Raw genomic sequence first — 23,885 nt, 5'->3', positions numbered from 1 at the left:
TTTTTAACCGACGCATTTTATTCGAGACAGGAAAAAAACAGTGAAAAACTTTTTTAGATTATGCAGGGGAAGCATCGTCTGCTCACCGGTCACGTGACCAGTCGAGCGGCCATGCGTTCTTCATTCAAGATGGCTACCGGCAAGGGGCTCGCAGCGATTTTGAGACCGAGGGCCGTCAATTTAATCGGGTGTAATAAACTATGTAATTTGCAGTGTGGTCTGTTGCAACGATGCAACGCGTGTCAGCGGCACTTCGCTACGGTTGCACTGTGTGTCGACGTCGGGAATCGCCAAAAACTCCAAAAATGTAACGTGCCTTGTTACCCTACAAACGCAATTTAGATTACATCATTGAATCCTGTCCGGCTAAAATCGCTTGTTTTTATCGTGCAATTAATGCGCCCGGTCAAGCTTTACCGCCTTCACAGGTTTTTTTCATTAACATAACCTAATTGCGTGGACGGATTGATAGAAAAAAAAAGCATGTCTAACCTATATTATCGGTGCCGATCGGAGCGCACTTGCCACATTTGAATTGCTCTTTTTATATTGAAATGCATACTTCGTACTCTCGATATCGCATTCTCCAAACAATTTTTCGCTTCCCTGGTGTAATGGAACTAGAACGATAAGAATTGCATGCGAATTTCAATAAGTGAAGACCTTTGAACTCCTGCCATTACTTTTAGTTACATGCAATTCTATGTACAAATAATGTTCAACATTTTGGCGTTATCGTGAATAGTTTTTTATTAAAATGACTTGAATATTTCAGGTAACCTAGATAAGATTACGGTACCACGACGGAATTTGCACTTAACCAACTGTCTATTAAAGCGCAGTTACTATGATATCTTGGGTGTATCTAAGAACGCCTCGGCAAAGGACATAAAGAAAGCTTATTACGAATTAGCGAAGAAATATCATCCAGACACAAATAAAGGTGATCCTAACGCTAGTAAAAAGTTTCAAGAAGTTTCCGAAGCGTATGAAATACTAAGTGACGATGCCAAAAGAAAGCAGTATGACACTTGGGGCGCAACCTCAGAGCAAATGGGAATGGGTCAGGGAGGAGGCGGTCAGAGCTCTCAAAACTTCACTCACAACTGGCAATTCAAGTCAACCGTTAATCCAGAAGAATTGTTTAGAAAAATATTTGGTGATGCTGGCTTTCAGAGAGGCACGTTTGGTGATTTTGAGGATTATGCAGATTCAAAGTTTGGTTTCGGCGCGGCTCAAGAGGTAAGTTTTTCAATATTCAACGAAACCGAAGTGATTTTTGCTTGAATCTTGTACATTAAATTCAATATTTTGTAAAGAGTAATATTGAGCTATTCTGAAGGGAACTCCACTTTTCTAATTGCAGGTTATTATGAATTTAACTTTTGCTCAAGCTGCGCGAGGTGTCAATAAAGACATTTTAGTCAATGTAGTCGATATATGCCCGAGATGCAACGGCTCGCGGTGCGATATCGGAACGAAAGCAGTTCGTTGTACCTATTGTAATGGAACCGGCATGGAAACGATCAGCACTGGTCCTTTTGTCATGCGATCCACTTGTCGGTACTGCCACGGAAGCAGAGTTTATATTAAGTTTCCCTGCCCAGAGTGCGAAGGAAAAGGACAGTCGGTAATTACTGATACATACTAAATTGACCTCTCCCTGTATTACCTTTTATTGTATTATAGTAAATCCACTAATTATTTAATTCCTGTGTTAAAACAGGTACAGCGAAAGAAGGTAACTGTACCGGTACCAGCTGGAGTGGAGGATGGTCAGACGATTCGCTTGGCTGTCGGCAACAAAGAAGTGTTCGTAACATTCCGAGTGGAGAAATCGAGATACTTCCGCAGGGATGGTGCAGATGTGCACACCGATGGGGAGATCTCACTTGCACAAGCCGTACTGGGTGGCACCATAAGAGTTCAAGGGGTTTACGAGGATCAAACGATCCAGATAAAGCCAGGAACTTCTTCGCACACAAAGATTCGACTGTCTGGCAAGGGAATGAAGAAAATGAACGGAGCAGGTTACGGTGACCACTACGTTAACATCAAGATCACCATACCGGAGAGATTGACCGAAGAGCAGAAATCACTGATGCAAGCATACGCCGAACTCGAGAACGACACTCCAGGAAGTGTTTATGGAATCACCTACAAGAAGGATGGTAAGGGCAAACGTGAAAAAAGTTGACGTAGTGAGACCTAGCTCAGCCGTGACATCGAAGAGTTAACGTGATTCCGCGGTAAAAGGCCAAAGAAGTACTGCAATTCAAATTACCCTCTTACGAATACCCTTGAGTTCAAAATCGTTCCACCGAAGGCCATGTTTAATCTAGTCATTACTCCCAACGACAGTCCAGCATTTTTACTGTGAGAACATTGTACACCGTAAACGCTTTCAATAATCACCACGACTCTTAAAATCGGCCCTTCTCTCGAGACTCGGCTATAAAAGAAAAAAAAATGAAAACGAACATTACGCTACCTGGTATCGCTTGAGTTCACTTCCCGTACACCTTATGACTCGCGTAAGGAAACAATACGGTACTCGCTTCCTGGTGAATTTGGATGTTATTCTCAAAATATTCCTTCGACTTCAATCTCAAATGTTGCCTCGAGTCGTAAGTAGAAAAGTGCAAAAATCGTTCTCGAAGGAGTCATAACTTAGCACGACCATCCCGCGTGTACTCTTAGCAACCATGTGTCGAAACGTTACTTTTTCTAGGGTTTTCACGCATGGGAGGTTCCGGGGAGGGAACTCAAGCGAAACCCGAGGTACAGGGTGATCGGGATGATGGTCTGCTCGGTAAGATCAAGAGGGCGATATTCGGATGAGAGATCTTTCTAGGTGAGTGACTTGCAGTGCAAAACTCTCGTGAGTTTCCTTTCTCCCGACTGGTGACCACCGAGTGAGATCCTTGAAGCGTTTTTCTCTCGTTTTAATATACCCATGCACCCGGTCGACCGCTGCTCCGCCCTACACCCAGGAGAAGGGTGCCGTGGAAAGGACTACCGAGCTAATATGTGCCTCCAGGAACGAAACACTGCTACGCGGAGCCCCTGCAGTTGGTCAACGCCATACGAGCGGCTCTGGGGAAACCGAGCCCGTCTCGGGAGGACGTGACGCCCAAAGGTCCCGCCGACGTGCCCCAGGACTCGGCCTTCGGCTACGCCCCGAGGACCTCCTCGGACAAGGACGACGTCGATAAGCGACACCGTCGAAAGATGACATAGGTCCTCCAGGGATACTCGTCCACCTCTTGGGCTCCCGATCCACCCAGTAGAACCGGAAGATCCGTTCCCAGTCTCGAGTTCTTCTCACTTGCCGCACAGCAGGACGAGACACCCTGGTCGGAGACGTTCCTTGCAGCCCCCTAGTTGCCTCCTCCTCGTCGGCGGATGGCTCTGAAACAAAGTGCGCGATTGTCACTTAGTTCGAGTACCGAGGATCGTAATAAATCCATTTTACAAGTTACCAACGAGCTCCGGGGATGCATCCTCGTTGACCCTCCCACGCCGCTGTCCTCGACCCTCCTCGAGGATCTCCTCGTTACGCAAGTCGGAGAATGATTTTTTTTCTCGGGCAAAGAGACGATATCGTTAAATCGCACGTTGACATTAAGGCGATACAAAAGTGGCGGACGGAGAACGGCTTTCACGAGACCTTTCTTTCATTTCTTTTAAATGGATTTATCGAATCGCTTGAAATCTCACCTCGTGGGTGTAGAGGCCCTAGGGAAGGGTCCGACACCCATGAAAATTCGTGTTTTTCAAATTCTATATAAATGTTTAATTTTTATAATAGAAATTACATTTCACCTCGTGGATGTGGAGGCCCTAGGGAAGGGTCCGACACCCATGAAACTTCGTGTTTTTCAAATTCTATATAAATGTTCAATTTTTATAATAGAAATTACATTTCACCTCGTGGATGTGGAGGCCCTAGGGAAGGGTCCGACACCCATGAAACTTCGGGTTTTTCAAATTCTATATAAATGTTTAATTTTTATAATAGAAATTACTTTTCACTAGTGGTATCTCGGGGTGAGAGTATCCTCGTGAGGTTTCAGATAATTCGTTACCCCCAGTTCTGGGGAAAGTTTCATAATTTATGTCAGTCCTTAACTTTCGTATCGCCTTAAGCCTCACGGGGGGTAATTCAAGTCACGATGGACGGACCAGTGTCTGGCAAGTGAGGATTTATCTTACAAAGACTATAAACATGTTCGTAAAGCGGAAATTATTGTTCCATATAGATTCACATGCCGCGGTTTTAATGGCAGCTTCGATGTGCCTTGAATCTCTGGTCGGTTCGGGTGGATCGAGAGTGCACGATACACAGTTAATCGAGGGATGTTCGAGTCCACTCTAGCGACACAATTGCAGCACGTCGAGTGCCGAAACAGCTGATTAGTGTAGTCTTAAGGTGTTATGGCCATTCTATATGTATCAAAGCGTCAAAATATAAAAATTGTCATCAAACTGGGTGCCCCGAATAATTTGAAATTTCAGCGCATAATTTATAGAGGCCCTAAGGAATAACGCGATGCTCGTGAAATTTCATTTTTCAACAAAATAAATATGTCTCCTTGGTTCTCGTCGGGGTTAAAGAACAATTTTTTATTTTTTTTTCTTAATGTCACGAGCATAGCGATTTTCCTTAGGATCTCCATAATGACGTGGTGAAGTTTCAAATGTTCCAGTGCACCCAGTTTGGAGGAAAATTTTATAAACGTTTTGACGTTTTCATGTATATGGAATTATCCTTTCGTAACACCTTAAAGTAGCTGGGGACGTTCATGTTGGTCTTTAGGCGGGAATCAGTAGGCCGTACTTGAGACCCACGTTCGTCAGACTCTGCGTCGCCGAAACCCGAAGAACGGCCACGGCGATGGCAGCTATCGTCACGGCTCCTTCCAAGTACAAGGCGTACATGATTCGCACGATCCCCGAGGTCGTCGCCAAGCCACCAGCTGCTGTGAAATCCAAAGGGAAGAGTAAACTGTCCTCGAGGGATCTCGATCTCCCCGCTCCGAAACAGAGGATGCCCAGCAAGTAGTAGCCTCCTGGAAACGAAAGACTGCTTTAGGACTTCCCACCTAAGCATGTCATCTACACTGAGAAAAGAAGAAAAATCCATCGAACCAATAAAATATTTCTCCGAATGGTACCAAAGAAATATTTCGTTTATTCAAAGAACAATTATTTGAGTTCGAGTCTTTGAAGTTAACAAAATATTTCTTTGGTTCGATGCATTGCTTTTTTTCTTAGTAAAGAAGCCAACGATTCGTTACAAGAAACTCGGTAGAGTTTCGAGCCAAATACATTTTTAAATAATAGTTGAGCATGAAACTCTGAAGCAACGACGTATGTCCCTGTAATTAGAAATCTGGCCCAAGTAAAAAATCTAAAATAATTCGTTGTACCCATATTTGTCTTGCGATTATCTCGTATTCATTTGAGTTGAACGTAGAGCTAGTTTTGTAAGAAAGAAAAGAAGGGAATTACTTAGGCCACTTTCGTGATCGTCGGCACGTGTAACGATTAATTCCGGAATGCAACACCTGGCGCGCTAATCGCATACAAACGCGAACCATTGTCTGATTCACATTTGTTCGACGTCGCTCCACCTTTCCGTGGAACTTCGGAGCAAGGATGCATAGCCACGAGGATATGTAAGGAGACTAGCTAAGAGAATTATGTTGCTTGGGAATAAACTGCGTTACCGATGCACGCGAAGGGGACTAATTTGATCCATCTGGACATCGATGAAGATTCGCTGGATTCGCCCTCTTCTCCGTTAAGCTGTCTCTTCTTTATTGCGTATGCTTGCAGTTTCACTGCCAGCAGGATTCCGACGTTCAGGATTAATAGAAAATGCGCCGGTATACCCACTGCTGCGAAAATTACGGCCACGGTGCGGCCTGCCGTGGTTCGAGGCACGGGTGCGCCGAAACCTGAAGAGGGAAAATTCACTTTATCTTATACCTGCTGATAAACCTATACGACAATGGCGAAGTTACCCTTCCGCCGCGTCAACTAAATTTTCCCAAGAAAAAATCCGTCTCCTTTTTCTCGTCCTTGGTGAATAAATTGATCTCTTGGATACTCCACTTTGGTATCACCCGAGAAAAAAATTCATTAAATAGTATCAAGGAAATGTTTCTTTGGTTCGATGGAATTTTTTTCTCGGTGTACCGAAGTATAAAATAAAAATCGTAAATGTAAAAGTACTCGTTTCTATAGTCAACTATAATTCGTACGGCTCGTCGAGGGCGGATATGTCGATCGTAATCGACTTCCCAAGGTGGCGGAAGACCTTCCGAATTTACCGAGAGTAGTGAGGAGAGAGCTCGCAAAAAGCACACATCCAGGGAACGTCCAAAGCTGACCACCTCCCCCGTCGTAGCCGTACCCACCCTCGCCGTATCCGGAGCTGACGGCCGCCAGGAGGAGCTTCTCGTGCTCGGCGACGTACCGCTGCACCTTCTGGTTCCACCTCGGCAGCATGTCCGGATTGTCGGTCTCGATTCCTCGCAATTCCTCCGCCAAACCGACCGCCAGGTCTCCCTGCATATCCTTCAGCTTCAGGACCTGCTCTCGTTCCCGAGGACCCTCGGTCGCGTAAAACGCGGCCGAGCCCGCGACCGCCCACAAGCTCAGCAGCCAAAGGAGCCCTGAAAGGAATACTTAGATTAATATTTACAAAACGTAGGATACTCGGTAAATATGTAGAAGATGTTTTAGGCTACTAGGGAAGCTTCCGTAGGACGTCTTGAATTTTTTGTAATCTCATTCTCGTACCGAGTTGACACAGGGAGACCCTGCCCAGGAACCTGAGGTACTTCCACACCCTGATGGACTTGCTGGGCTCGGTATTGCTCTCGGCTTCGTCGACGATGTCCTTCAACAATGGCAACACTCGTAGTCGATATGTCACCCCGGATGCGGTCTGCACGCCGATTGACTTCCTCGGGTCGGCTCTTTCGCCGTTTTGCGTGGGCTTTTGTCGCCTTGTAGCCCCCTCGGCCGCCGATACGCCTGCCAAAAGACCAAGTACGTCATTATGCCAAATCATGGACGAAGAGGTAATTGCCAAACTCGAGGTCCGAAGTCCACGCTTCTTCGAGGCGTATTTCTTTACGAAATATTTTCTAAGAGAATTTCGTAAAGAAATATTTCCTAAGAAAATGTCGTAAAGAAATATTTTCTAAGAGAATTTTGTTAAGAAATATTGTTNAGAGAATTTCATAAAAAAATATTTTCTAAGAGAATTTCGTAAAGAAATATTTCCTAAGAGAATTTCGTAAAGAAATATTTTCTAAGAGAATTTCGTTAAGAAATATTGTTCTAATTTCATGCGACTTAAGCAACCTTCCGCTGAAATGACAAATTTTACCTGACGTTTAGAAGTAACAGCTGATTTTTCTTCCTTTCCCCGCTTTTACCAATTTCCGCGATCTCGATCCCGAGGTCTTCCCACGCGACCATCGATTTCTTTGGCCTCGTTTCCAACGACCGCGACTCCGGCATGACTATTTCAAAGCATCCTCGAACTTCGTATAAACAAACTTTGTACAGAGCCGACCGCGATCGAAAGTGCGCCGCCAATTTCGCGAGTGCTCGCAGGTGCTTCTCCACCGAGTCGGGAATTCACCCCAAGTGAAATTTCCTAGTGGAATCGCCATTAATACCCCGAGAAGAAATTCCATTGAACCCATGAAGTATTTCTTTGAATAGCCCCAAAGAAATACTTTCTTTATTTAATTGGAACAAACACAAATAAATTGGATGCAATGTTTCCTCAGAATTTCTTTCACTCGAAGTTAATACTTCGAATTACAAAATATGTCTGGTTCAATGAATTTCTTTTTCCTCCGTGTAAATAAATTATCTTAGTGGAGTATAAAAATAATACGACGAGAATTAAATAATACAAGGTCTTGTATCCGAAAGCGTACCATTGGCGCCGACGATGACATCGTCGTCGGGGTCGTAACAAAATATTTCCTTGGTTCAATGAATTTCTTTTTCCTCCGTGTAAATAAATTATCCCAGTGAAATATAAAAATAATACGACGAGAATTAAATAATAGAAGGTCTTGTATCCGAAAGCGTACCATTGGCGCAGACGATGACATCGTCGTCGGGGTCTTAACAAAATATTTCTTTGTTTCAATGAATTTCTTTTTCCTCCGTGTAAATAAATTATCTCAGTGGAGTATAAAAATAATACGACGAGAATTAAATAATACAAGGTCTTGTATCCGAAAGCGTACCATTGGCGCAGACGATGACATCGTCGTCGTCAGGGTCCTCCGGCATAGCGAGGGCCTCTTCGGGGTCGGATTCGGAGGGGCCTTGAGGCCACCTCCTCGAGGGGAAGAGTGACCTCGCTTAGAGTCCGGGGAGTGTGCGGCTGCCAGGAGAGACACGCGACTCCCGCAGGACTGTCGCGCCTTTCGCGACTTGCGCGACTCCCGCGTCGACCGTGCGTCGCGGCGGCCCGCGCATCACTGGCCGCGAGTCGCGACTGTCCGGGCCTCGCGAGGGTGGCCGCGACCGCGACGCCCTCGGCGCACTCGGTGGCCGACCGTCGCGGGGTGCGGATCGCGCTCCGCCGAGAGCACGAGTCGACAGAAGTACCCTCTAACGATTCGCAAATTTCCTCTCGTGACGATAAATCTGGGCAAACCGATTTGTACAGATTCATCCGATGTGTGGTTAACACGTGGACGCTATGAAAATTAATTTAACTGCAGAGATTACAACTCTCAAAAATGTGTTGCTCCGCGTATAGCCTCCGTTATTACCCTGGGAGAAAAAAAAAAGCCATCGAGTCGAAAACCATATTTCTTCAAATAGTTCCTAAGAAATATTTTGTTAGTTTATGATTATTTGACTAAAACTCGAGTAAATCGGATGCGACGATTTGCCCACGTAAGTGAACGATGTGTACGTAATGAAAAATCCCCGTAAATCCGTGCAACCGATCTGTACAAATTTAATCGACGCTGCGGAAGGCCTTGGTGGAACTGTAGCGGTTACAAACGGTTACAAATCACCGGGATTTATCTTTACATGCATCGCCACCCTGTTCCTCGCAGTCCACCCTCGTCGAGGGCCAATCGACGAATGGCCAATCCGCGGCGACGCGGACTCGTGGATCGATGCCATCGAGCGTCTCGCGGCGTCGCGGCGCCCTTAACAGACGAGTACGGCCGCCATCTTCGAGGCAACGGCGCTTCGATCGGGGTTTCGTTCGACTCTTGACTCTACTATAATTAACTCTAGCTTCTAGCGATCGATCAGGTGCTTCCGCGACGGTGCAGGTGCGAGTGCGGGACGGAAACTAGGTCCTTCGACGGCGTGGACAAAACGCACTTCCGGCGTAACCCGGGTCACGTGATAGCGGAACGATAAGAGCCGACTCCTGGAGCAGTCGAAAACGCGTCGCTGTCAGAATATCCGGACCACGTGGTCGGCAGTGACGAGGAAAAAGTGCGATCTTATTACACATTCCGCTGTACTGAGCAAAAAAATTACTTTCCAGGTGAAATATGAATTACCTGCGACCGTCGAAAGGTCTCTTGCATGCAGGGATGAGAAATTTCTTTGAATAGTACCAAAGAAATATTTTTATAATTCAAAAAATTTCCCTTAAATAATCTCGAACAATATGTAAATAAGAGATATCAACAAATATTCAGAGATTATTCTGTGCGGTTAGGGAAGTACCTAATCGACCGCAGAATTTCTTTTTTCCTAGAAAGTGATTTTTTCTCTTAGATCGCTAGATTCATTTTCACGTCTCGAGCAAAATCTCGAGGCGGAGCGATGCTTCCGCCTCCGTTTGCTCTCAGCTCCTTACATTAGTTCTCTACACGTGAGTCGATCGTTCTATCGCTTGCTCGACCTTTCGGCGACTACACGTGGTCTTACACCCGACCTTTATAGGGTTAAGCCGCGCGAGGGAGCGCGCAATTATAGTTAGTACGTCAAAGCCGCGGCTTTGATGTTTTAAAAAAGGTACGCTCGGAAGTATCGACCGGCCGTTGTTAACTAACTGTAGCCCTGACTTATAAAACGCGGGTGCGACCCACCAGGTACAACTTCCAAGCAAGTGGTAATTTAAGCGCTTGTATTTATGCATTTGGCGCAGAACTCTACCGAGTTTCTTAACAGGCGAATTAACACGAGACGGTGATAAGAGGAGAACCGTCCACGCCAAAAGATCCTCTTCAGGAATGACAAGACTCTTCCAGGGTGGGGAATGCTTCCAGGACCTCCACTAGTTCCCACATTTTGTTTACATATCATGAACGCTTCAGAGAATAAGTTGATCTCCGGACGGTAAAGGACTAACAATTTTTTAACGGAAATTCGTTCGCCAAAATGCGGATCAGAAGTACGTGTACCCGGTCCCAGATGCCCGCGATTGTCATCATCGTGGTTTGGGTGGTCGTCCTGGCGATGCTTCTCTATGCAGCCTCCAGGGTCGGTTCTCTTCGAGATCGCTTTCGCATGATCGGGAGCGAAGAGGGGAATCGGCAACCTCTTCGGGATTACGGGAGACACGAGGGTCCTGCAGAAGGACCTGCCTATTCCGCGGGGATGTACATGGCCGGCCGCAGACCTGGAAACCGCAGTTTCTGCAGATGGTCCTACGGGCTCCCGTTCATCCTCGAGTATTCCCAGGCCAAGATCACTTCCAGCCCTGAAGCCGGAGAACGAGGATCCTACAGGATCCTGCCATTCATTGTGGCAGGGATTGGGAGTGGAATGGAAAATCCTGGATATCCTGGATCTCCTGGGATTCAACTTCCTCCCTTGACTTTGTGCACTCACGCCACCGCTGACCAGGTCTACGCCATTGTCGAGCTCGCCAGAAGGTGGGCTTCTTCGGGTACCCGGTTGAGCTTGTCCTTATCACCTTTATATCCTAAAAAAAGACCCATATACCTGTATCCGTATCAAATGCAAGCTATATGCAGTACACTGGGGAGCATGAATACCTCCACTGAATTTTTTTGTACAGATATGGCGTCACTAATACATGATGGGAAGGCATTCATGTTCGCCAGTGTACATCCATCGATCCCATTGGCAACTTACGTTTTAAATAATTCTATCCCCAGCAGGGTGGCTACCCCTAGTTCCTCTTATGAGTTCTTCGATCCCCATCTCGATGCTCCTTTGTCCTTCCTTAACCTCGAGCAACTTGCTTGGAACATGTAACTAATTCGAGTACGGACACGCTTCAATTGCAATCACTCGTCTTAAGGTATTACAAAAGGGTCAATCTATATATATAAAAACGTGAAAATATTTATAAAACTTTTCTCCAAACCGGGTGCATCAAAATGAAATGTAATTTCACGAGCATCACGTTCTTCCTTAGGGTCTACATAATCACATGCTGAAGTGCCGAATGATCCTGTGCACCCTGTTCGGAAAAGTTTCATACTTTTACGGGTTGATTTATATAGAACACCTTAATGGAGGAATTTTTTAGTAACATACAAACGGATTAACCTTGCCAGATGGGAAGGTCCCATAAGCTTGGCGGTGTTCGCCCCGGGTCTGGACCTCGACCTCGCCGTGGCCCTGCTGGATCGCGCCTGCCGCTGCGAGTCGTCCATGACGAAGGTGTCCGTGCATCTGGTCTTCCCGGCAGGTCGACCTCCAACCTTAGGAGGTTCTTTCGACCTAGGTCGAGGCGACTGTGCAGCTTCCGACCTCCAGTGGCGCGAGGACGAAACCGTGAGGCACAAGATGGGCATGACCTACCCCATCAACGTGGCCAGGAACGTCGCCAGAACCCTGGCCACCACGTCGAGGGTGCTCGTCAGCGACATCGAGCTTCTGCCAAGCGATCGACTCGCCTCCGGCTTCCTGGAGATGGTCGGCGACCAACCACCCAGGGTCGCCGTTGCCTTCGTCCTGCCCGTCTTCGAGGTGGAGGCTTATGAAACTCCTCCTGGGAATAAACGCGACCTGCTGATGACCTCCAAGCTCGGCACCGCCGTCTACTTCCATAGGTTCTTCTTCTTCTACATATTCTATATTGGATTTCGGTGCTTTTACGTGGGACCAGAGTTATCTTCGCCTTATGGAGGTTTATTTTCCTTGATTGCCTCCACAGGTTCGTTTGTCCTCACTGTCAGCGGTTCCCTGGACTCACCAAGTGGATGCTGAGACCTGACCCTGGAAGGGTCCGACCTCTTCTCGTCACTAGGAGAGAATTTCCTCATCACAGGTGCGTGTACCTGAAAAAGCAGAAAATTCAGTCTATTTCGCTAAGACCGTCACAGATATCTCGTATTACAGTAAACGCTAACAAAATTAGCAAATCTACGCTGTTAAAAATATTTCTAAATTTCCTTCACCTTAAATACTTAAACCTGACTTTACAAAAGTGAATCCGAGTACATTTGTTATTAATTACAGTGTTATAACACTGGAATATATTTTGTTTAACAGCGTAGGACGCTATATAAATTTTCTTCAATTTGACTCACCAGTTCTTACCGATATGCTCTATCGTTAAGCGAGGTAGATTTATTTTATTAGAATTCTTTTTACTATCATTCAAGGTGGGAGCCCGTTTTTATCGGGACCAAGACCGATCCTCTGTACACGGAAGAATTATCCTGGGAAGGTCGGCAGGACAAAATGGCACAGGTACGCTCCATGAAAGAAAGGCACCTGAAATGATAAAACAAGGATTAATTAATGTCCTCGCAGATGCTGGAGATGTGTCTTTTGAATTATCGCCTGGTAGTCCTCGACGGGGCATTTTTAGTCCATACTCCAGGAATCAAGAAAAAATCAAATCGTCTCGATCGCGACCAGAGGCGAAACGGCCAACACGAGAAGAGGAACAGTAAAACATACCGGAATGTCGTTCGAAGATTGCTCTCTCACTATCCTACGAATCGACGATGCACCCAATAAGGACTGCGTATTTTTTCCATATTTCATCTGCCACCCCTTTTGAAAATTTATTCAAATCTCAACGAGCCTCTTTTCGTCGCTGAGAGTACACAGTTGGTATCGAGATAACTGGATCCTGCCCTGAAAAGACATTAAGGTAAGATGGGATTTACTTTATATATTATATCTTAGATAACTAGAAATGTAGGAATTATGTATCGATTGAACAGAGTGCAATTTGTTCACCTGTCGAAATCAATTTTTAATCGATTTTCCGACTCCTGACTTGCAGTAACAGTGGGAAAAAGTACGAGTTCAGTTAACGCACAATTTGGATCGCAATAGCGGGAGAACGCTTCCCCCTGGAAACGGAAAAGCGAGCCGGAATTGCGCGAACGGAAAATTGCGGTCCTCTGATTGGCTGATCGCGGTCCAAGTCGCTTCTGATTGGCTGATCGTGGTCCAAGTCGCTTCTGATTGGCTGCAATCGAATTGCCATTCTGAAGTAATCATAAACGACACATTAAACGCTCGATTGTAAAGGTTTATTAGCAATGTAAAGTGCAAAAGTGAATAAATCAAATCGAATTCGAAGGACAGAATACGTTTGGAAAAGGTGATTTAAAAATGTACGTACTTCGTAGTAACTGATGCGCGCTAATTGGTTGGCGCTCAGTAGAGCCGGTCTCTGATTGCTCGGCGCGTTCCAAGATGGCCGCTGCCGCGTGAAGCTGCGAACGTGGTCACGATAGTCGAGCGGTTGTCATCAATTTTTCAAATAATTCCTCGGTTGTTGCCCGACGGTAACTCAAGCAGCGTGTCCGAAACCGGCGTAATTCGACATAACCTCGTAAGTACGCTTAACACATAGTAGCAAATTAACGATAATCGAATAACACCGGCGCGTGCAACCCTCTTTAGGAAGGATCGTCGCACCGGCCGGCTACCTACAAGGACGAAAATATATTTCGTTCTTCGAGCAGTTTCACACCTCGCCGGAACATCGAGGAACATAGCCGTGCTTAGCCTGATCATTTTATCCCGCCGACAAATAAAAGTAGTAACTGACATGGCACCACGGAAAAACGCGAAGAAAGCCGAGGCGGTCGACGAGCCGGCCGGCTCTGGTTCTCAAAAAAGTACAAAACTTCTACCCGCTGAATTTGTTGACAAGCCTCGAGGGGTTAGATTACCGAGGTTAGCTAAAAGTAGAATGCCGGAATCGTTAGCGGAATCACCTCTGGAGTCAAAAAGTGCTGCAAGCAAGGCGAGGCGAGCAAGGAAGGCTCTAGCAAATAAAAATGAAACTACTGAGAAAGAGCCTGCCGAGCCCGAGTCAAGGAAGGCCCCGGCAAAAAAAAATCAGACTACTGAGGAAGAGCCTGCCGAGCCCGAGGCAAGGAAGGGCCCTGCAAAAAAAAATCAAACTACTGAGAAAGAGCCTGCCGAGCCCGAGGCAAGGAAGGGCCCTGCAAAAAAAAATCAAACTACTGAGAAAGAGCCTGCCAAGCCCGAGTCAAGGAAGGCCCTGGCAAAAAAAAATCAGACTACTGAGGAAGAGCCTGCCAAGCCCGAGGCAAGGAAGGGCCCTGCAAAAAAAAATCAAACTACTGAGGAAGAGCCTGCCGAGCCCGAGGCAAGGAAGGTGACAACGGCAGAACGAGTAGCTTCACCTGAGAAGACTAAGGCATTGAAAGATACGACACCATCACCTAAGAGAACAAGGACAGCTATTAGGAAGCGAAAGGGTAAAGTTGCCAAGGTTACTGTGAAAGTCATGATTACTGAAACTACTTCCGATATCAAAGTCTCAAATGATAATGAAAAAGGTATAATATTACTACTGTTTTTATTTATGGTATTAAGCCATATATCTTTAGAATAATAATACAGTACAAAAAATAACCTATACGAATCGTTTTTGCGCAGTGGGCAAGTTTAACCCTTTGTACTCCGCGCCATCCCATTTACACTTAAAATGTCCCCTCAGAGGGGACAGCGGAGTGCAAAGGGTTAATACATCGTCTTAAGTAAACCCTCAAAAGCATACAACACAAAAGATTTTTGTAACAAGGTTTAGAGTCATTGAGTCATCCTCTATCTGTCAAGATCTCACGAGCTGCGTTTCATTCACCTGAACATACTTTACGACAGCTTTCGAATGTATTCTCACGCTATTTTAATTTGCAGTGCCATGACACAGTCCACACGCATCGAACAAAAGTCCCACCAATCCGGATATTCATCCAAAGAAGAATTGATGTCTTCGACAGAAAGCAGCCATTTGCAACTAATGACATTTACCGGAAGCTCTCGAAGACTCTTTTAATGTCAACTACTTTAATCTCGAGGACATCTTCGCGGTATAGTTGCACAGCTTGTAATTAAGTCTCGCTTTTTTTCTTTGTGTTAATTATTTAAACGAAATCAATTCGATATCTAAAATGCGAACGTCACGATAACATCGAGAGATTTTTTATAAACTCTATATTCACGTTGTAAGATTTAACATGATCGATCTCAGGGATGCCACTTTCACATCCCCTTAAGGCAAACTTCCTGGGATAATCGGAAGTGTTCGACCTCTACGAATCATCGTAGGAGTGTGCGCATTTTCGTGCGAGTTCGATCAAATACCCGAATACAAGTCTCTTCATTCCATAGTTATAGTATATTCAACTCTATAGTTTATAAAGAATCTCTTGATATTATCGTGACGTTCGCATTTTAGTTACCCGATCGAATCGATTCGCACAGTGCCCTGCCTCAATTCCCGATTTATCCATCAATTATGATCGAACTACGTGAAAAACGATCCGATAGGATTTTTAGTCTTCTGTAAGCCGAGTTGATACACCATATGTGAACATGATTGTAACTTGTATTTATTTAAAAAAAAAAATAGCTCTAAAGCAAATCCGACGCGATGATAACGTAAGTCGGGAGATGCGGGAAATTGGGAGATTCCTAATTAACTGTGCAACACCTGTACGCGTGACAAATCCAGCCGATAATTATCTAACACGTTGAAACACTTCTTTTTCGTTTTTCCTTTTTAAAAGGAATTTAAGACTGCACGGTTGGATTTGTATATTTATAAATCTGGAGAATCGTCGCCGCGCAGGTGTCCAATAAGTAACGAAGGTCCCTTTCGCAGGTTGTTCTTGAATTTTCCCTGCAGAATGGATGTATTCCGTTCGGTGTCGCTTTTCAACATTGAATTGTGTCCATCTTCTTCGCGTCGATTATTAAACTAGGGCTGAATAATTCCAAGTAAGTCGTATAATTGTTCAGTACAAGAACACGGGAAGGGCATAATCGTTCGCAGGATTGTTGGGCCTTAAGAGCTGTGTGTACTTCTATTTAAAATTTTCACTGTACATCGATTTTGTATTTGAAAGAGAATAGTAAAGGTTACACAAAACTCAGTCGTTCTCTTATTTTCTGTTTATCAAAGTCTGATGCTGGCACTTTGTGTTAGTAGAGGGACAGTAATCGATATCGATCTTGCTGTGAAAAAAAATGAATATTAATAGCATATTAATAACATTTGCATAAATATGATTAACTGGCCGTGTTTTGTAACGAGTAATGTAAATACGATGATGCACTTGGTGTTATGTAATTAATTACTCGATGAGAATGCAGATTTTTGTAAATCGTTATCTTATTAAAGCATTCGGAACACTTGCAATTTGCTTAGAGGAAACTATAACATAAGACACTAAAGGGCAAATCATCGAGGCTTGAATTTCGTAGGATATCATTATGGTCTGGGATGATTAACATAAACGTCAGTTATTCGCTTTTTCTCCAGATAGATGCCAGGAATCATCTGCGACTTAACGGACAAGTTCCAGGTCACAATGAGCTGCAAAAGCTGCGAATAGCCAATGAAAGCTAGAAAAATAAATTACTCTTCTTTCCCCTACGTACCGTCCGAAAGAAAAGGGAAAAAAGATGACATTGCAACCTGCCACGTGACGTCCCAGAGATTGCATAGACTGCATATCGATGAAATAATTAGTGCTAACCTTGCAAGAACTCCTTTTCCAGTACTAAGTCTCTGTCAAATGAATTATTTACTTACTCAGCAAATACTTCCCCAATCCATTCGCTCATCAAAGTTAGGATAGCGTCGATATCGAGTTCTATTAAAAAAGGATCAAATTAGATGATAAATCATGTAAATAAACAAAGATCATTTTTATAAAATTCCGTCCAAACAAGCGCGATCGCTTTGCTCGTGGACGAAGGTGTAGAGAATTACATTTCTCGTGGAAAATGCCACCTAACCTTAAAACACAACCAACGAATAACGATGAAAATACAAGATCGAGAAACGAAGCCGGACGAAGCTGAATGAAACGAACACTTTTTAATTTAATTACACCGTTAGAGAGCTAAATTGCGATCGAGAATTGGTTATGGTTTATATATGAATATATCAGAGAATATATTAAAACGCGCTCGATAGCGCTACATCGCCACCCCCGCCACGTAACCTTAAAACGGGGTGACCGGTTGAAACAGCTGATAGCAATCCACGTCGACGTGGTAGGCGGCATTTACAGCTACCAGAGACTATAAAAGTGGGCCACGCGTTTACATTCTCCCGAGTCTTCAGTTGCAGAGTTGCAGCTGAAGGAGCACCTCGGGAGTGAATGCAAAAACCTGAGGCCCACCAACGGAAAAAATATAGAAACATGTTTCTGACATTAGGATCGGTCTTAACTGTATTAGCAGGCTTCTTGTATTATTACAAGCCTCCCCTGAAATTCAGTATCATCCGTAAGGCTATTCTGAATGAACTTGAGTACAATGTCCTTGCAGTCAAAGAAATCGTCGCAGACTTTCTCAATGCAAAGTACAACAAGATCGGTAAGTATTTTATTTCGTGTTATAATAAATTAATAATGAGAACTTGCATGTAATCGGGGCCACTTCCGTTCTGTGAAATCATCTTTTCGACGTTACTATTAATCTGACACGATGCTTGATATTCGATGACTGGATTATCTGTGATTGTGCATTTTTCATTTATGTTACATATTCATTATTTTTAATTATACTTCTACTTTTCAGAACTATGCGAAAGACCCGACAAGGTAGTAATCGTTACCGGTGGTTCCAGAGGTATTGGGGCCACGATCGTTAAGTTACTTCTCAAGTGTGACATGGAAGTAATCATTGGTAAATTCGAAAGTTGCATGCTCGTTATGCCGCATGAGATTTGAATAAATTAATTGATTCACGAGGTATCGATTCTGTGTAGCTTGCAGGAATCCTGCTGCCGGTGACATGACCATTCGTCAGATAAGAGAGGCAGGAATTACCAAAGGTCGAGCATGTGTGTATGAACTCGATAATGCCAGCTTCAAGTCTATCAGGCGATTTTCCGAAAAAATTAAGGAGAATTACACAAAGATTGATATTCTGGTGAACAATGGTAATTAGCCTACATTGTTGCGCATTTTACGTCTCACGCGTGCTATTTATTCCAAGACCATTATCATGTATTATCATTTACATTCACTTTGCATTCATTAATTCATTGTTAACGGAGCTGATTCAGTACGGGCAGAACTTGTACGTATGTGACAAATTAGTTTAACATTTGATGACACTTCTGATTCACTGCATTAAGCGAGCCAATTAATTAACACGTGTAGTAATTCATTAAACCATTTAATGAAAACTCGTTTACATTTCAAATCAAAAAGAGAAACATAGAAAGTTTTTATTTTCCAGCTGGCATCATGTTCACACCGTATTCTGAAATGGAGGATGGTTTTGAACAACAATGGGGTGTGAATTATTTATCCCACTTTTTGCTGACGTCCCTGCTGCTACCATTGTTAAAAGCTGCCGGTACCAAAGACGAACATGCTAGAATTGTTAATATTTCATCCTGTGCCCATATTTTGGGAAGCATCAACTTTGAAGACGTTAATTGCAAGTAAGGAAATATTTCTATCTCCATCCGATATGGACACACCTTAGTTCATTATTCATTAATGTATGGCATTTTGTTATAGAAACGAATTTATTGCGCAAGCCGCATATTCTCAAAGTAAATTAGCTCAAGTCATGTTCACAAAAACTCTTCAAGAGTTACTGAAGCAAGAAAATATGTATATCGATGCATACGCTGTGCATCCAGGGATCGTCAACACAGACATCTTTCAACATTCGTACGTGAATAAGCTTCAATGGCTAAAGCGGTTGCTTTTCAAGGTAAACATAATTTTATACTATCAATAATATGGACTAGTTTAAGGGGTTAGCTTACTGTAAAATTTCAAAACGTACAAAAAATGCATCTGAAACTGGCTTATTTTAAACATGAAATTTTTTTAATTAATTAAATTGAAATTATCTGAAATTTCAGTCACCTGAGCAAGGAGCTACGTCAGTTGTGTTTGCTATTGTGGACATATCAATCCAGGACAAGGGAGGTTTATATTTCAGCAACTGTCGAGAAGTTGCTGTCAATAGAAAAGTTTTCGATCCGGAGTTGAGAGAACGCCTATTTCAGCTATCTCTTAAGCAAACGCAACTGAAAGATTTCATTCAAAAGTCGTAACGTTTGCCAATCGAGAGAGCAGCCTTCACCGAGGGAGCCAAATTATTTTAGTATTTTATCGCAGACGAATTCATAGATTACCAAACAACGTACATATATTCATTCGATTAAAGGAAAACACGTTCTCCCTTAACGACAGTATTACAATGCAGCAGTAACGAACCAATTTCCTCTAATTTTTATATATCTTTTATAATTTATTTTAATTTTTTACTTCGTAAGCAAATACTTACCTGTTAAATTAATAAATATAGTTACGAAAGTGCCTGTTACCACAGACCAAATCATTTGTACATTATCAATACCAACATATAATACAACACGAGTAGAATAACAAAAATCTGTTAATCCAGTCGACTGAATTCAGATCCAGGGTGTAGCGAATAACATTTACCAAGAAGTTTGTTAATTTTATGGTTTCCTATGAGAATGACGATGTGAACAGGGTTATGTAAAGAAAAGTTCTCAAAGGGGGTGACTCTCCGTCACACTAAATAAAGAGAACAGCTCACAACTGATATGTCTTTATTAAAAATTGACATAAATATTACGCTCTAAAAGTAGCGCATCGTCAAGTCATAGGACACGCAATTTGGAAACTATACAAAATCATTAATAGGGGTTTAAACTTTAAATGCATCGTCAGTGACCAAGCACTTTGAAGTTATAACACAACGAAAGACGCGTCCAACACTATTCAGCGTACTCAAGCAATAATACCTTTCCACTAATTCAAGGTACAATAAAACGTTTCAAAAAGCCCGCGTCGCGGTAGTGCAATGAAAATCCTTCGGAATAAAAACATTAGCACCAATCCCTCGCACAGATATCTGTCGCGGATCGTTAATTCCATGATTCGATGCTCTCTCTCTCGTAACGCGATGTTCCTTGGTAAAAGTACAGTCTACTTTTCTCCCGTTACGTTATTCGAAAGTGAAATTCCTACATGTCCCTCGACTGCCAAATGTAATTAATACCACCTAGCGTTAACCACCGAAGTGTTAAAATAACTCGCAGTCACACTGCACCGTACTCGACATCATTGTAGTTTTAAATTACCAATTAATATCAAGACCGTCCATGTCTACTTCAATTAGCTAAAACGATTATTATTCTGCATCAGCTACCGGTTGATTAACATTATCGCTAGTAATAATGACTTATCTTACTATAAATAAAAGCTAACCTGTGCATGTTTCTCGTTCATCTTAGGAATTAGGAATCGCATATCCTAAAAGGTGTCACAAAATTAACTTACTTTCGGAACGATGCACGACATCACTCGGAGCTCCTTCGAGTGTCATCTAACATCTTATGTAAAAATACCGCGTAGACTAGAATGACTTATTTAGAATATGTTCCGAAGCACAGTTCTAAGTTCCATTGGTCCTAAATTAGAGGTGCGAAACGAGGATGAATATAATAGCCATTAGTTGAACAAGTAAAACGTTTCGGAACATACTCTGAAATACAGCATTGGTATACGTTCTGAATCGTACAAACAGAAGTTATAAATTATTACCATCGCTCTAATATTCAATGATGCTTACATGGATACAACGAACAAATCAACTGCATGGTTCGGGCAGTGCTTTAAACCATTTATCAAACATAACAGAGCTTCCGTTATGCATATGTATATACAAATTTAAATGTCTCGTCATATAATTGTGCAAACAATATTAAATGGGAACATTCATATCGAGTGCAAGCTTACGACTCTCTTACGTAACTCATTGTGGTCGGTTCATATGCTAGCGAGTATGAACATGTGTTGTGTTGTAAAAGTTGATAGTTATTGCGAAGACACGGCGTTTATTACTCCAGACGGAGCATTAAATGCCAAGCCTCAAGTATTGCTAATGCCCAAAAGCATTAACGAGCACTGCTTCACTTATAGATTATGAGAACATTTAGAAGTAACGCTACAACTGCACTCAATAGGCATTCGTAACTGTCTTGAATCCGTCAAATTTTACTGAAAAAATTTGAATCGTCGACATAAGACATATTTCACAGTCATATCTAAACACGAGATCACATCGATCTTGCATTAGCATGGACTACGCATCTTAGGCAGTCAGCGAGGAGCAACTAATAGCAAATGAAATTGCTTCAACAAATTGTATATACTCTACGATTTAACGGACACTTCGTGTACTTTAATTCGTATAAAAGGGAGTAGCAAACATTGACCAAAATTCTCCAAGCTTTTTATGCAAGATTTCCGTAGAAAAATCGATTTGTGATGAAATGCACCGCCTCCTCAGTCTAAGTAAACTTTACGTCACTATTGGTGAACTAGTGTGAATTTCAAAATAAAAAAAGACGCTCTATACAAAACGTTGTACTTATATGAATTAATTGCGAATGTTAGCTAAATTAGTGATTTAGGCTCTGAGAAATTGGTAAAAAAAGTCGTGAAATCAGTGTCTTTTAAGAAAGGCGACTGCAACTGCAGTTCCCGCTATCGCCGATTGACGTTGTTTTCCCATTTATCGAAGTTGCATTTGTTTCATATCTGGGTAGATCCTTACTACGTGCTTGCTGAAGTAAATATTTTTTTTTCCATTTAAACAGCTCGACAGAAAATTCGTAGAACTGTGAGAAATAAAATAGCGATAACGATACAGTACCTCCATTAACTCCGCGGCAATTTCCATGAATAACCTCTCCACGTTCTCGGCTTCTTTAGCAGATGTTTCCAAGAAGTACATGCCATGCCGCTGGGCAAAATCTTCCCCAACATGTGTCGGTATTTCTCTATCATCTCGATCGATTTTATTTCCTGTAAGGAAAAACATTAGTACTGCTTATTTCTATTAATCGTTAACTCCGATCTATCGTAAAATACTCGAACTTACCAACTAATATCCTCAACACTTTATTACTCGCATATTCCTCGATTTCTCTGAGCCAGTCTGGCAAACAATCGAACGTGGGTTGACACGAGATGTCATAAACTAAAATCAAGGCATGAGCGGATCTATAATAGCTCTGTGTTATAGATCGAAACCTCTCTTGCCCTGCGGTATCCCAAATTTGGAGCTGAAATAATGTATCGTTAAAATTCACTGCATACTTATATATTAAAAAAATAAGAATACATTAAAATGAATCTGAAGCTTACCTTGACTTTCTCGTTTTCCACTTCAACCGTCTTTATCATGAAGTCGACACCTATCGTTGCACCTTGCCCTGGTGGAAACAAGCCCTGGAAGGAAAACAACGATAAGACTCATAATCATTGCCAGCGCCATCAGATATCAAAACGAGTTTTCCACCACTAAGCAAGGAATATCAAATATCTGATTAATCTCATTAGTATAATGATTACGTCTCCATCGTACTCTTCAATCCAGGATTTATCGGGTCCGAATCCAATAAATTGCATGTCTCCATCGCATTGATAATTATGCAGATTCGATTCTGAGCGTCTCGATCGACACTTAAATTCGGATATGATAAATCTCGGATTTCGAGTACGATGGAGACATAGTCAATATAAATATAAGAAAAGTCAACATATAAGGCAAAAAGGCACCCGTCATAAGTCGAATTACCTGCGTAAATCTGCGCACAAGACACGTCTTGCCGACCCCGGCATTTCCTACCAGGACAACTTTAAAGAGGAACTTGTAATCCTCCATCGCTTTCCGTTGTTGGGTCTTCGAGAATCTGGACAATCAAGGGAGAAGTCAAAGCACGCACTCGTAAACTGGCACGAAGCAGACGCTTTCTTTCGCGTTCACCTTGGCGGTGGGTCGGAAAGTTACAACACTTCCTTACCTGTCGCAACGCTCTTTTTTTTACCCGAAGACACACGGGTACCTCGACATCGTCTCAAAGAGAACCACGCTCGCCAGCAGATCGCGGAACCCAGCCTTGGAACATCTCAAACAGTCGCATGTTTCCGATCCCGCGAGCGGTCGCACGACAATCGTCAACCTGTCACGATGACATCTCGCTCTCACCGAAATAATCTCGTAATCCGCACGTCTTCTACGTGTTCGAGAATTGACTCGGTCACACTCAGCTAACCTAGTATGTGTGGTTACCTCCGCGGTGGGATCCAGTGGAATAGTACTCCTCGATCCTGCTGCGTGATAACTGAATAGTCGGGCTCTGATTGGCTGCGGCTTCTAGAGCGGACCACATACCGTGAACGATACAACGGAATGGAGGCCTCCTATTGGCCACTCTCGCTGAACCGTGATTCTACCTGGGAGGATCTCCGATCTGTCATAAAGACGAAGTGAACACAATTCACTGACGCATGAAACTTAAAAATGGAACAGTATGGAACGGTGACGGCTTTTCCAGCTCAGGAGCGTTGATTTCTCGGAATCACGGCTTG

At 43.2% G+C, this 23,885-nt stretch overlaps 6 protein-coding genes and 1 long non-coding RNA gene across 9 annotated transcripts; 4 read left to right on the top strand and 3 right to left on the bottom strand.

Moving 5' to 3' along the window:
• Positions 1-111: 111 nt before the first annotated feature.
• Positions 112-3,481, top strand: LOC105698502 (protein tumorous imaginal discs, mitochondrial). Of its 2 annotated transcripts, XM_012422805.2 has the most exons (6): positions 112-307; positions 776-1,242; positions 1,367-1,630; positions 1,727-2,171; positions 2,732-2,854; positions 3,041-3,180. In XM_012422805.2, exons 1-5 carry the CDS (start codon positions 112-114, stop codon positions 2,839-2,841), a joined length of 1,482 nt encoding a protein of 493 aa, XP_012278228.2. In that variant the 3' UTR covers positions 2,842-2,854; positions 3,041-3,180. The 2 variants fall into 2 exon arrangements, with proteins under 2 accessions (XP_012278228.2, XP_023288293.1); XM_023432525.1 differs by lacking the exon at positions 2,732-2,854 and having other exon boundaries at positions 3,041-3,481.
• Positions 3,482-4,188: 707 nt separating this feature from the next.
• Positions 4,189-8,521, bottom strand: LOC105698567 (TWiK family of potassium channels protein 7). Of its 2 annotated transcripts, none has more exons than XM_012422919.1 (5): positions 8,286-8,521; positions 6,811-7,047; positions 6,339-6,683; positions 5,733-5,963; positions 4,189-5,072 (listed from the first exon to the last, which is right to left on the bottom strand). In XM_012422919.1, exons 1-5 carry the CDS (start codon positions 8,329-8,331, stop codon positions 4,816-4,818), a joined length of 1,116 nt encoding a protein of 371 aa, XP_012278342.1. In that variant the 5' UTR covers positions 8,332-8,521; the 3' UTR covers positions 4,189-4,815. The 2 variants fall into 2 exon arrangements, with proteins under 2 accessions (XP_012278342.1, XP_012278343.1); XM_012422920.1 differs by having other exon boundaries at positions 6,426-6,683.
• A 142-nt stretch (positions 8,522-8,663) lies between these two features.
• On the top strand, positions 8,664-13,373 carry LOC105698524 (beta-1,4-glucuronyltransferase 1). The gene is made up of 7 exons (XM_012422839.2): positions 8,664-8,946; positions 10,192-10,898; positions 11,550-12,047; positions 12,152-12,265; positions 12,603-12,690; positions 12,754-13,099; positions 13,235-13,373. Exons 2-6 carry the CDS (start codon positions 10,402-10,404, stop codon positions 12,961-12,963), a joined length of 1,407 nt encoding a protein of 468 aa, XP_012278262.1. The 5' UTR covers positions 8,664-8,946; positions 10,192-10,401; the 3' UTR covers positions 12,964-13,099; positions 13,235-13,373.
• Positions 13,374-14,011: 638 nt separating this feature from the next.
• Positions 14,012-14,827, top strand: LOC111673989 (ribosome-binding protein 1-like). Its single transcript, XM_023432528.1, has one exon. It carries the CDS (start codon positions 14,012-14,014, stop codon positions 14,825-14,827), a length of 816 nt encoding a protein of 271 aa, XP_023288296.1.
• A 1,465-nt stretch (positions 14,828-16,292) lies between these two features.
• Positions 16,293-17,326, bottom strand: LOC111673990. Its single transcript, XR_002762207.1, has 2 exons — positions 17,239-17,326; positions 16,293-17,093 (listed from the first exon to the last, which is right to left on the bottom strand). It is a non-coding gene; the product is annotated as an uncharacterized LOC111673990 (long non-coding RNA).
• Positions 17,327-17,572: 246 nt separating this feature from the next.
• LOC105698526 (dehydrogenase/reductase SDR family member on chromosome X) lies at positions 17,573-19,800 on the top strand. Its single transcript, XM_012422841.1, has 6 exons — positions 17,573-17,823; positions 18,028-18,135; positions 18,218-18,391; positions 18,694-18,901; positions 18,981-19,179; positions 19,334-19,800. Exons 1-6 carry the CDS (start codon positions 17,607-17,609, stop codon positions 19,526-19,528), a joined length of 1,101 nt encoding a protein of 366 aa, XP_012278264.1. The 5' UTR covers positions 17,573-17,606; the 3' UTR covers positions 19,529-19,800.
• Positions 19,801-20,036: 236 nt separating this feature from the next.
• On the bottom strand, positions 20,037-23,542 carry LOC105698530 (ras-related protein Rab-30). The gene is made up of 6 exons (XM_012422845.2): positions 23,318-23,542; positions 23,092-23,206; positions 22,659-22,742; positions 22,393-22,576; positions 22,165-22,316; positions 20,037-22,075 (listed from the first exon to the last, which is right to left on the bottom strand). Exons 2-6 carry the CDS (start codon positions 23,176-23,178, stop codon positions 21,965-21,967), a joined length of 618 nt encoding a protein of 205 aa, XP_012278268.1. The 5' UTR covers positions 23,179-23,206; positions 23,318-23,542; the 3' UTR covers positions 20,037-21,964.
• Positions 23,543-23,885: the final 343 nt, after the last annotated feature.

Source organism: Orussus abietinus, unplaced genomic scaffold (assembly GCF_000612105.2).
Source record: "Orussus abietinus isolate OABI.00-Male unplaced genomic scaffold, Oabi_2.0 scaffold226, whole genome shotgun sequence".
NCBI lineage: Eukaryota > Metazoa > Arthropoda > Insecta > Hymenoptera > Orussidae > Orussus > Orussus abietinus.
The sequence above is the reverse complement of the archived record's forward strand: the minus strand, read 5'-3'. Positions and strand labels throughout refer to the sequence as shown.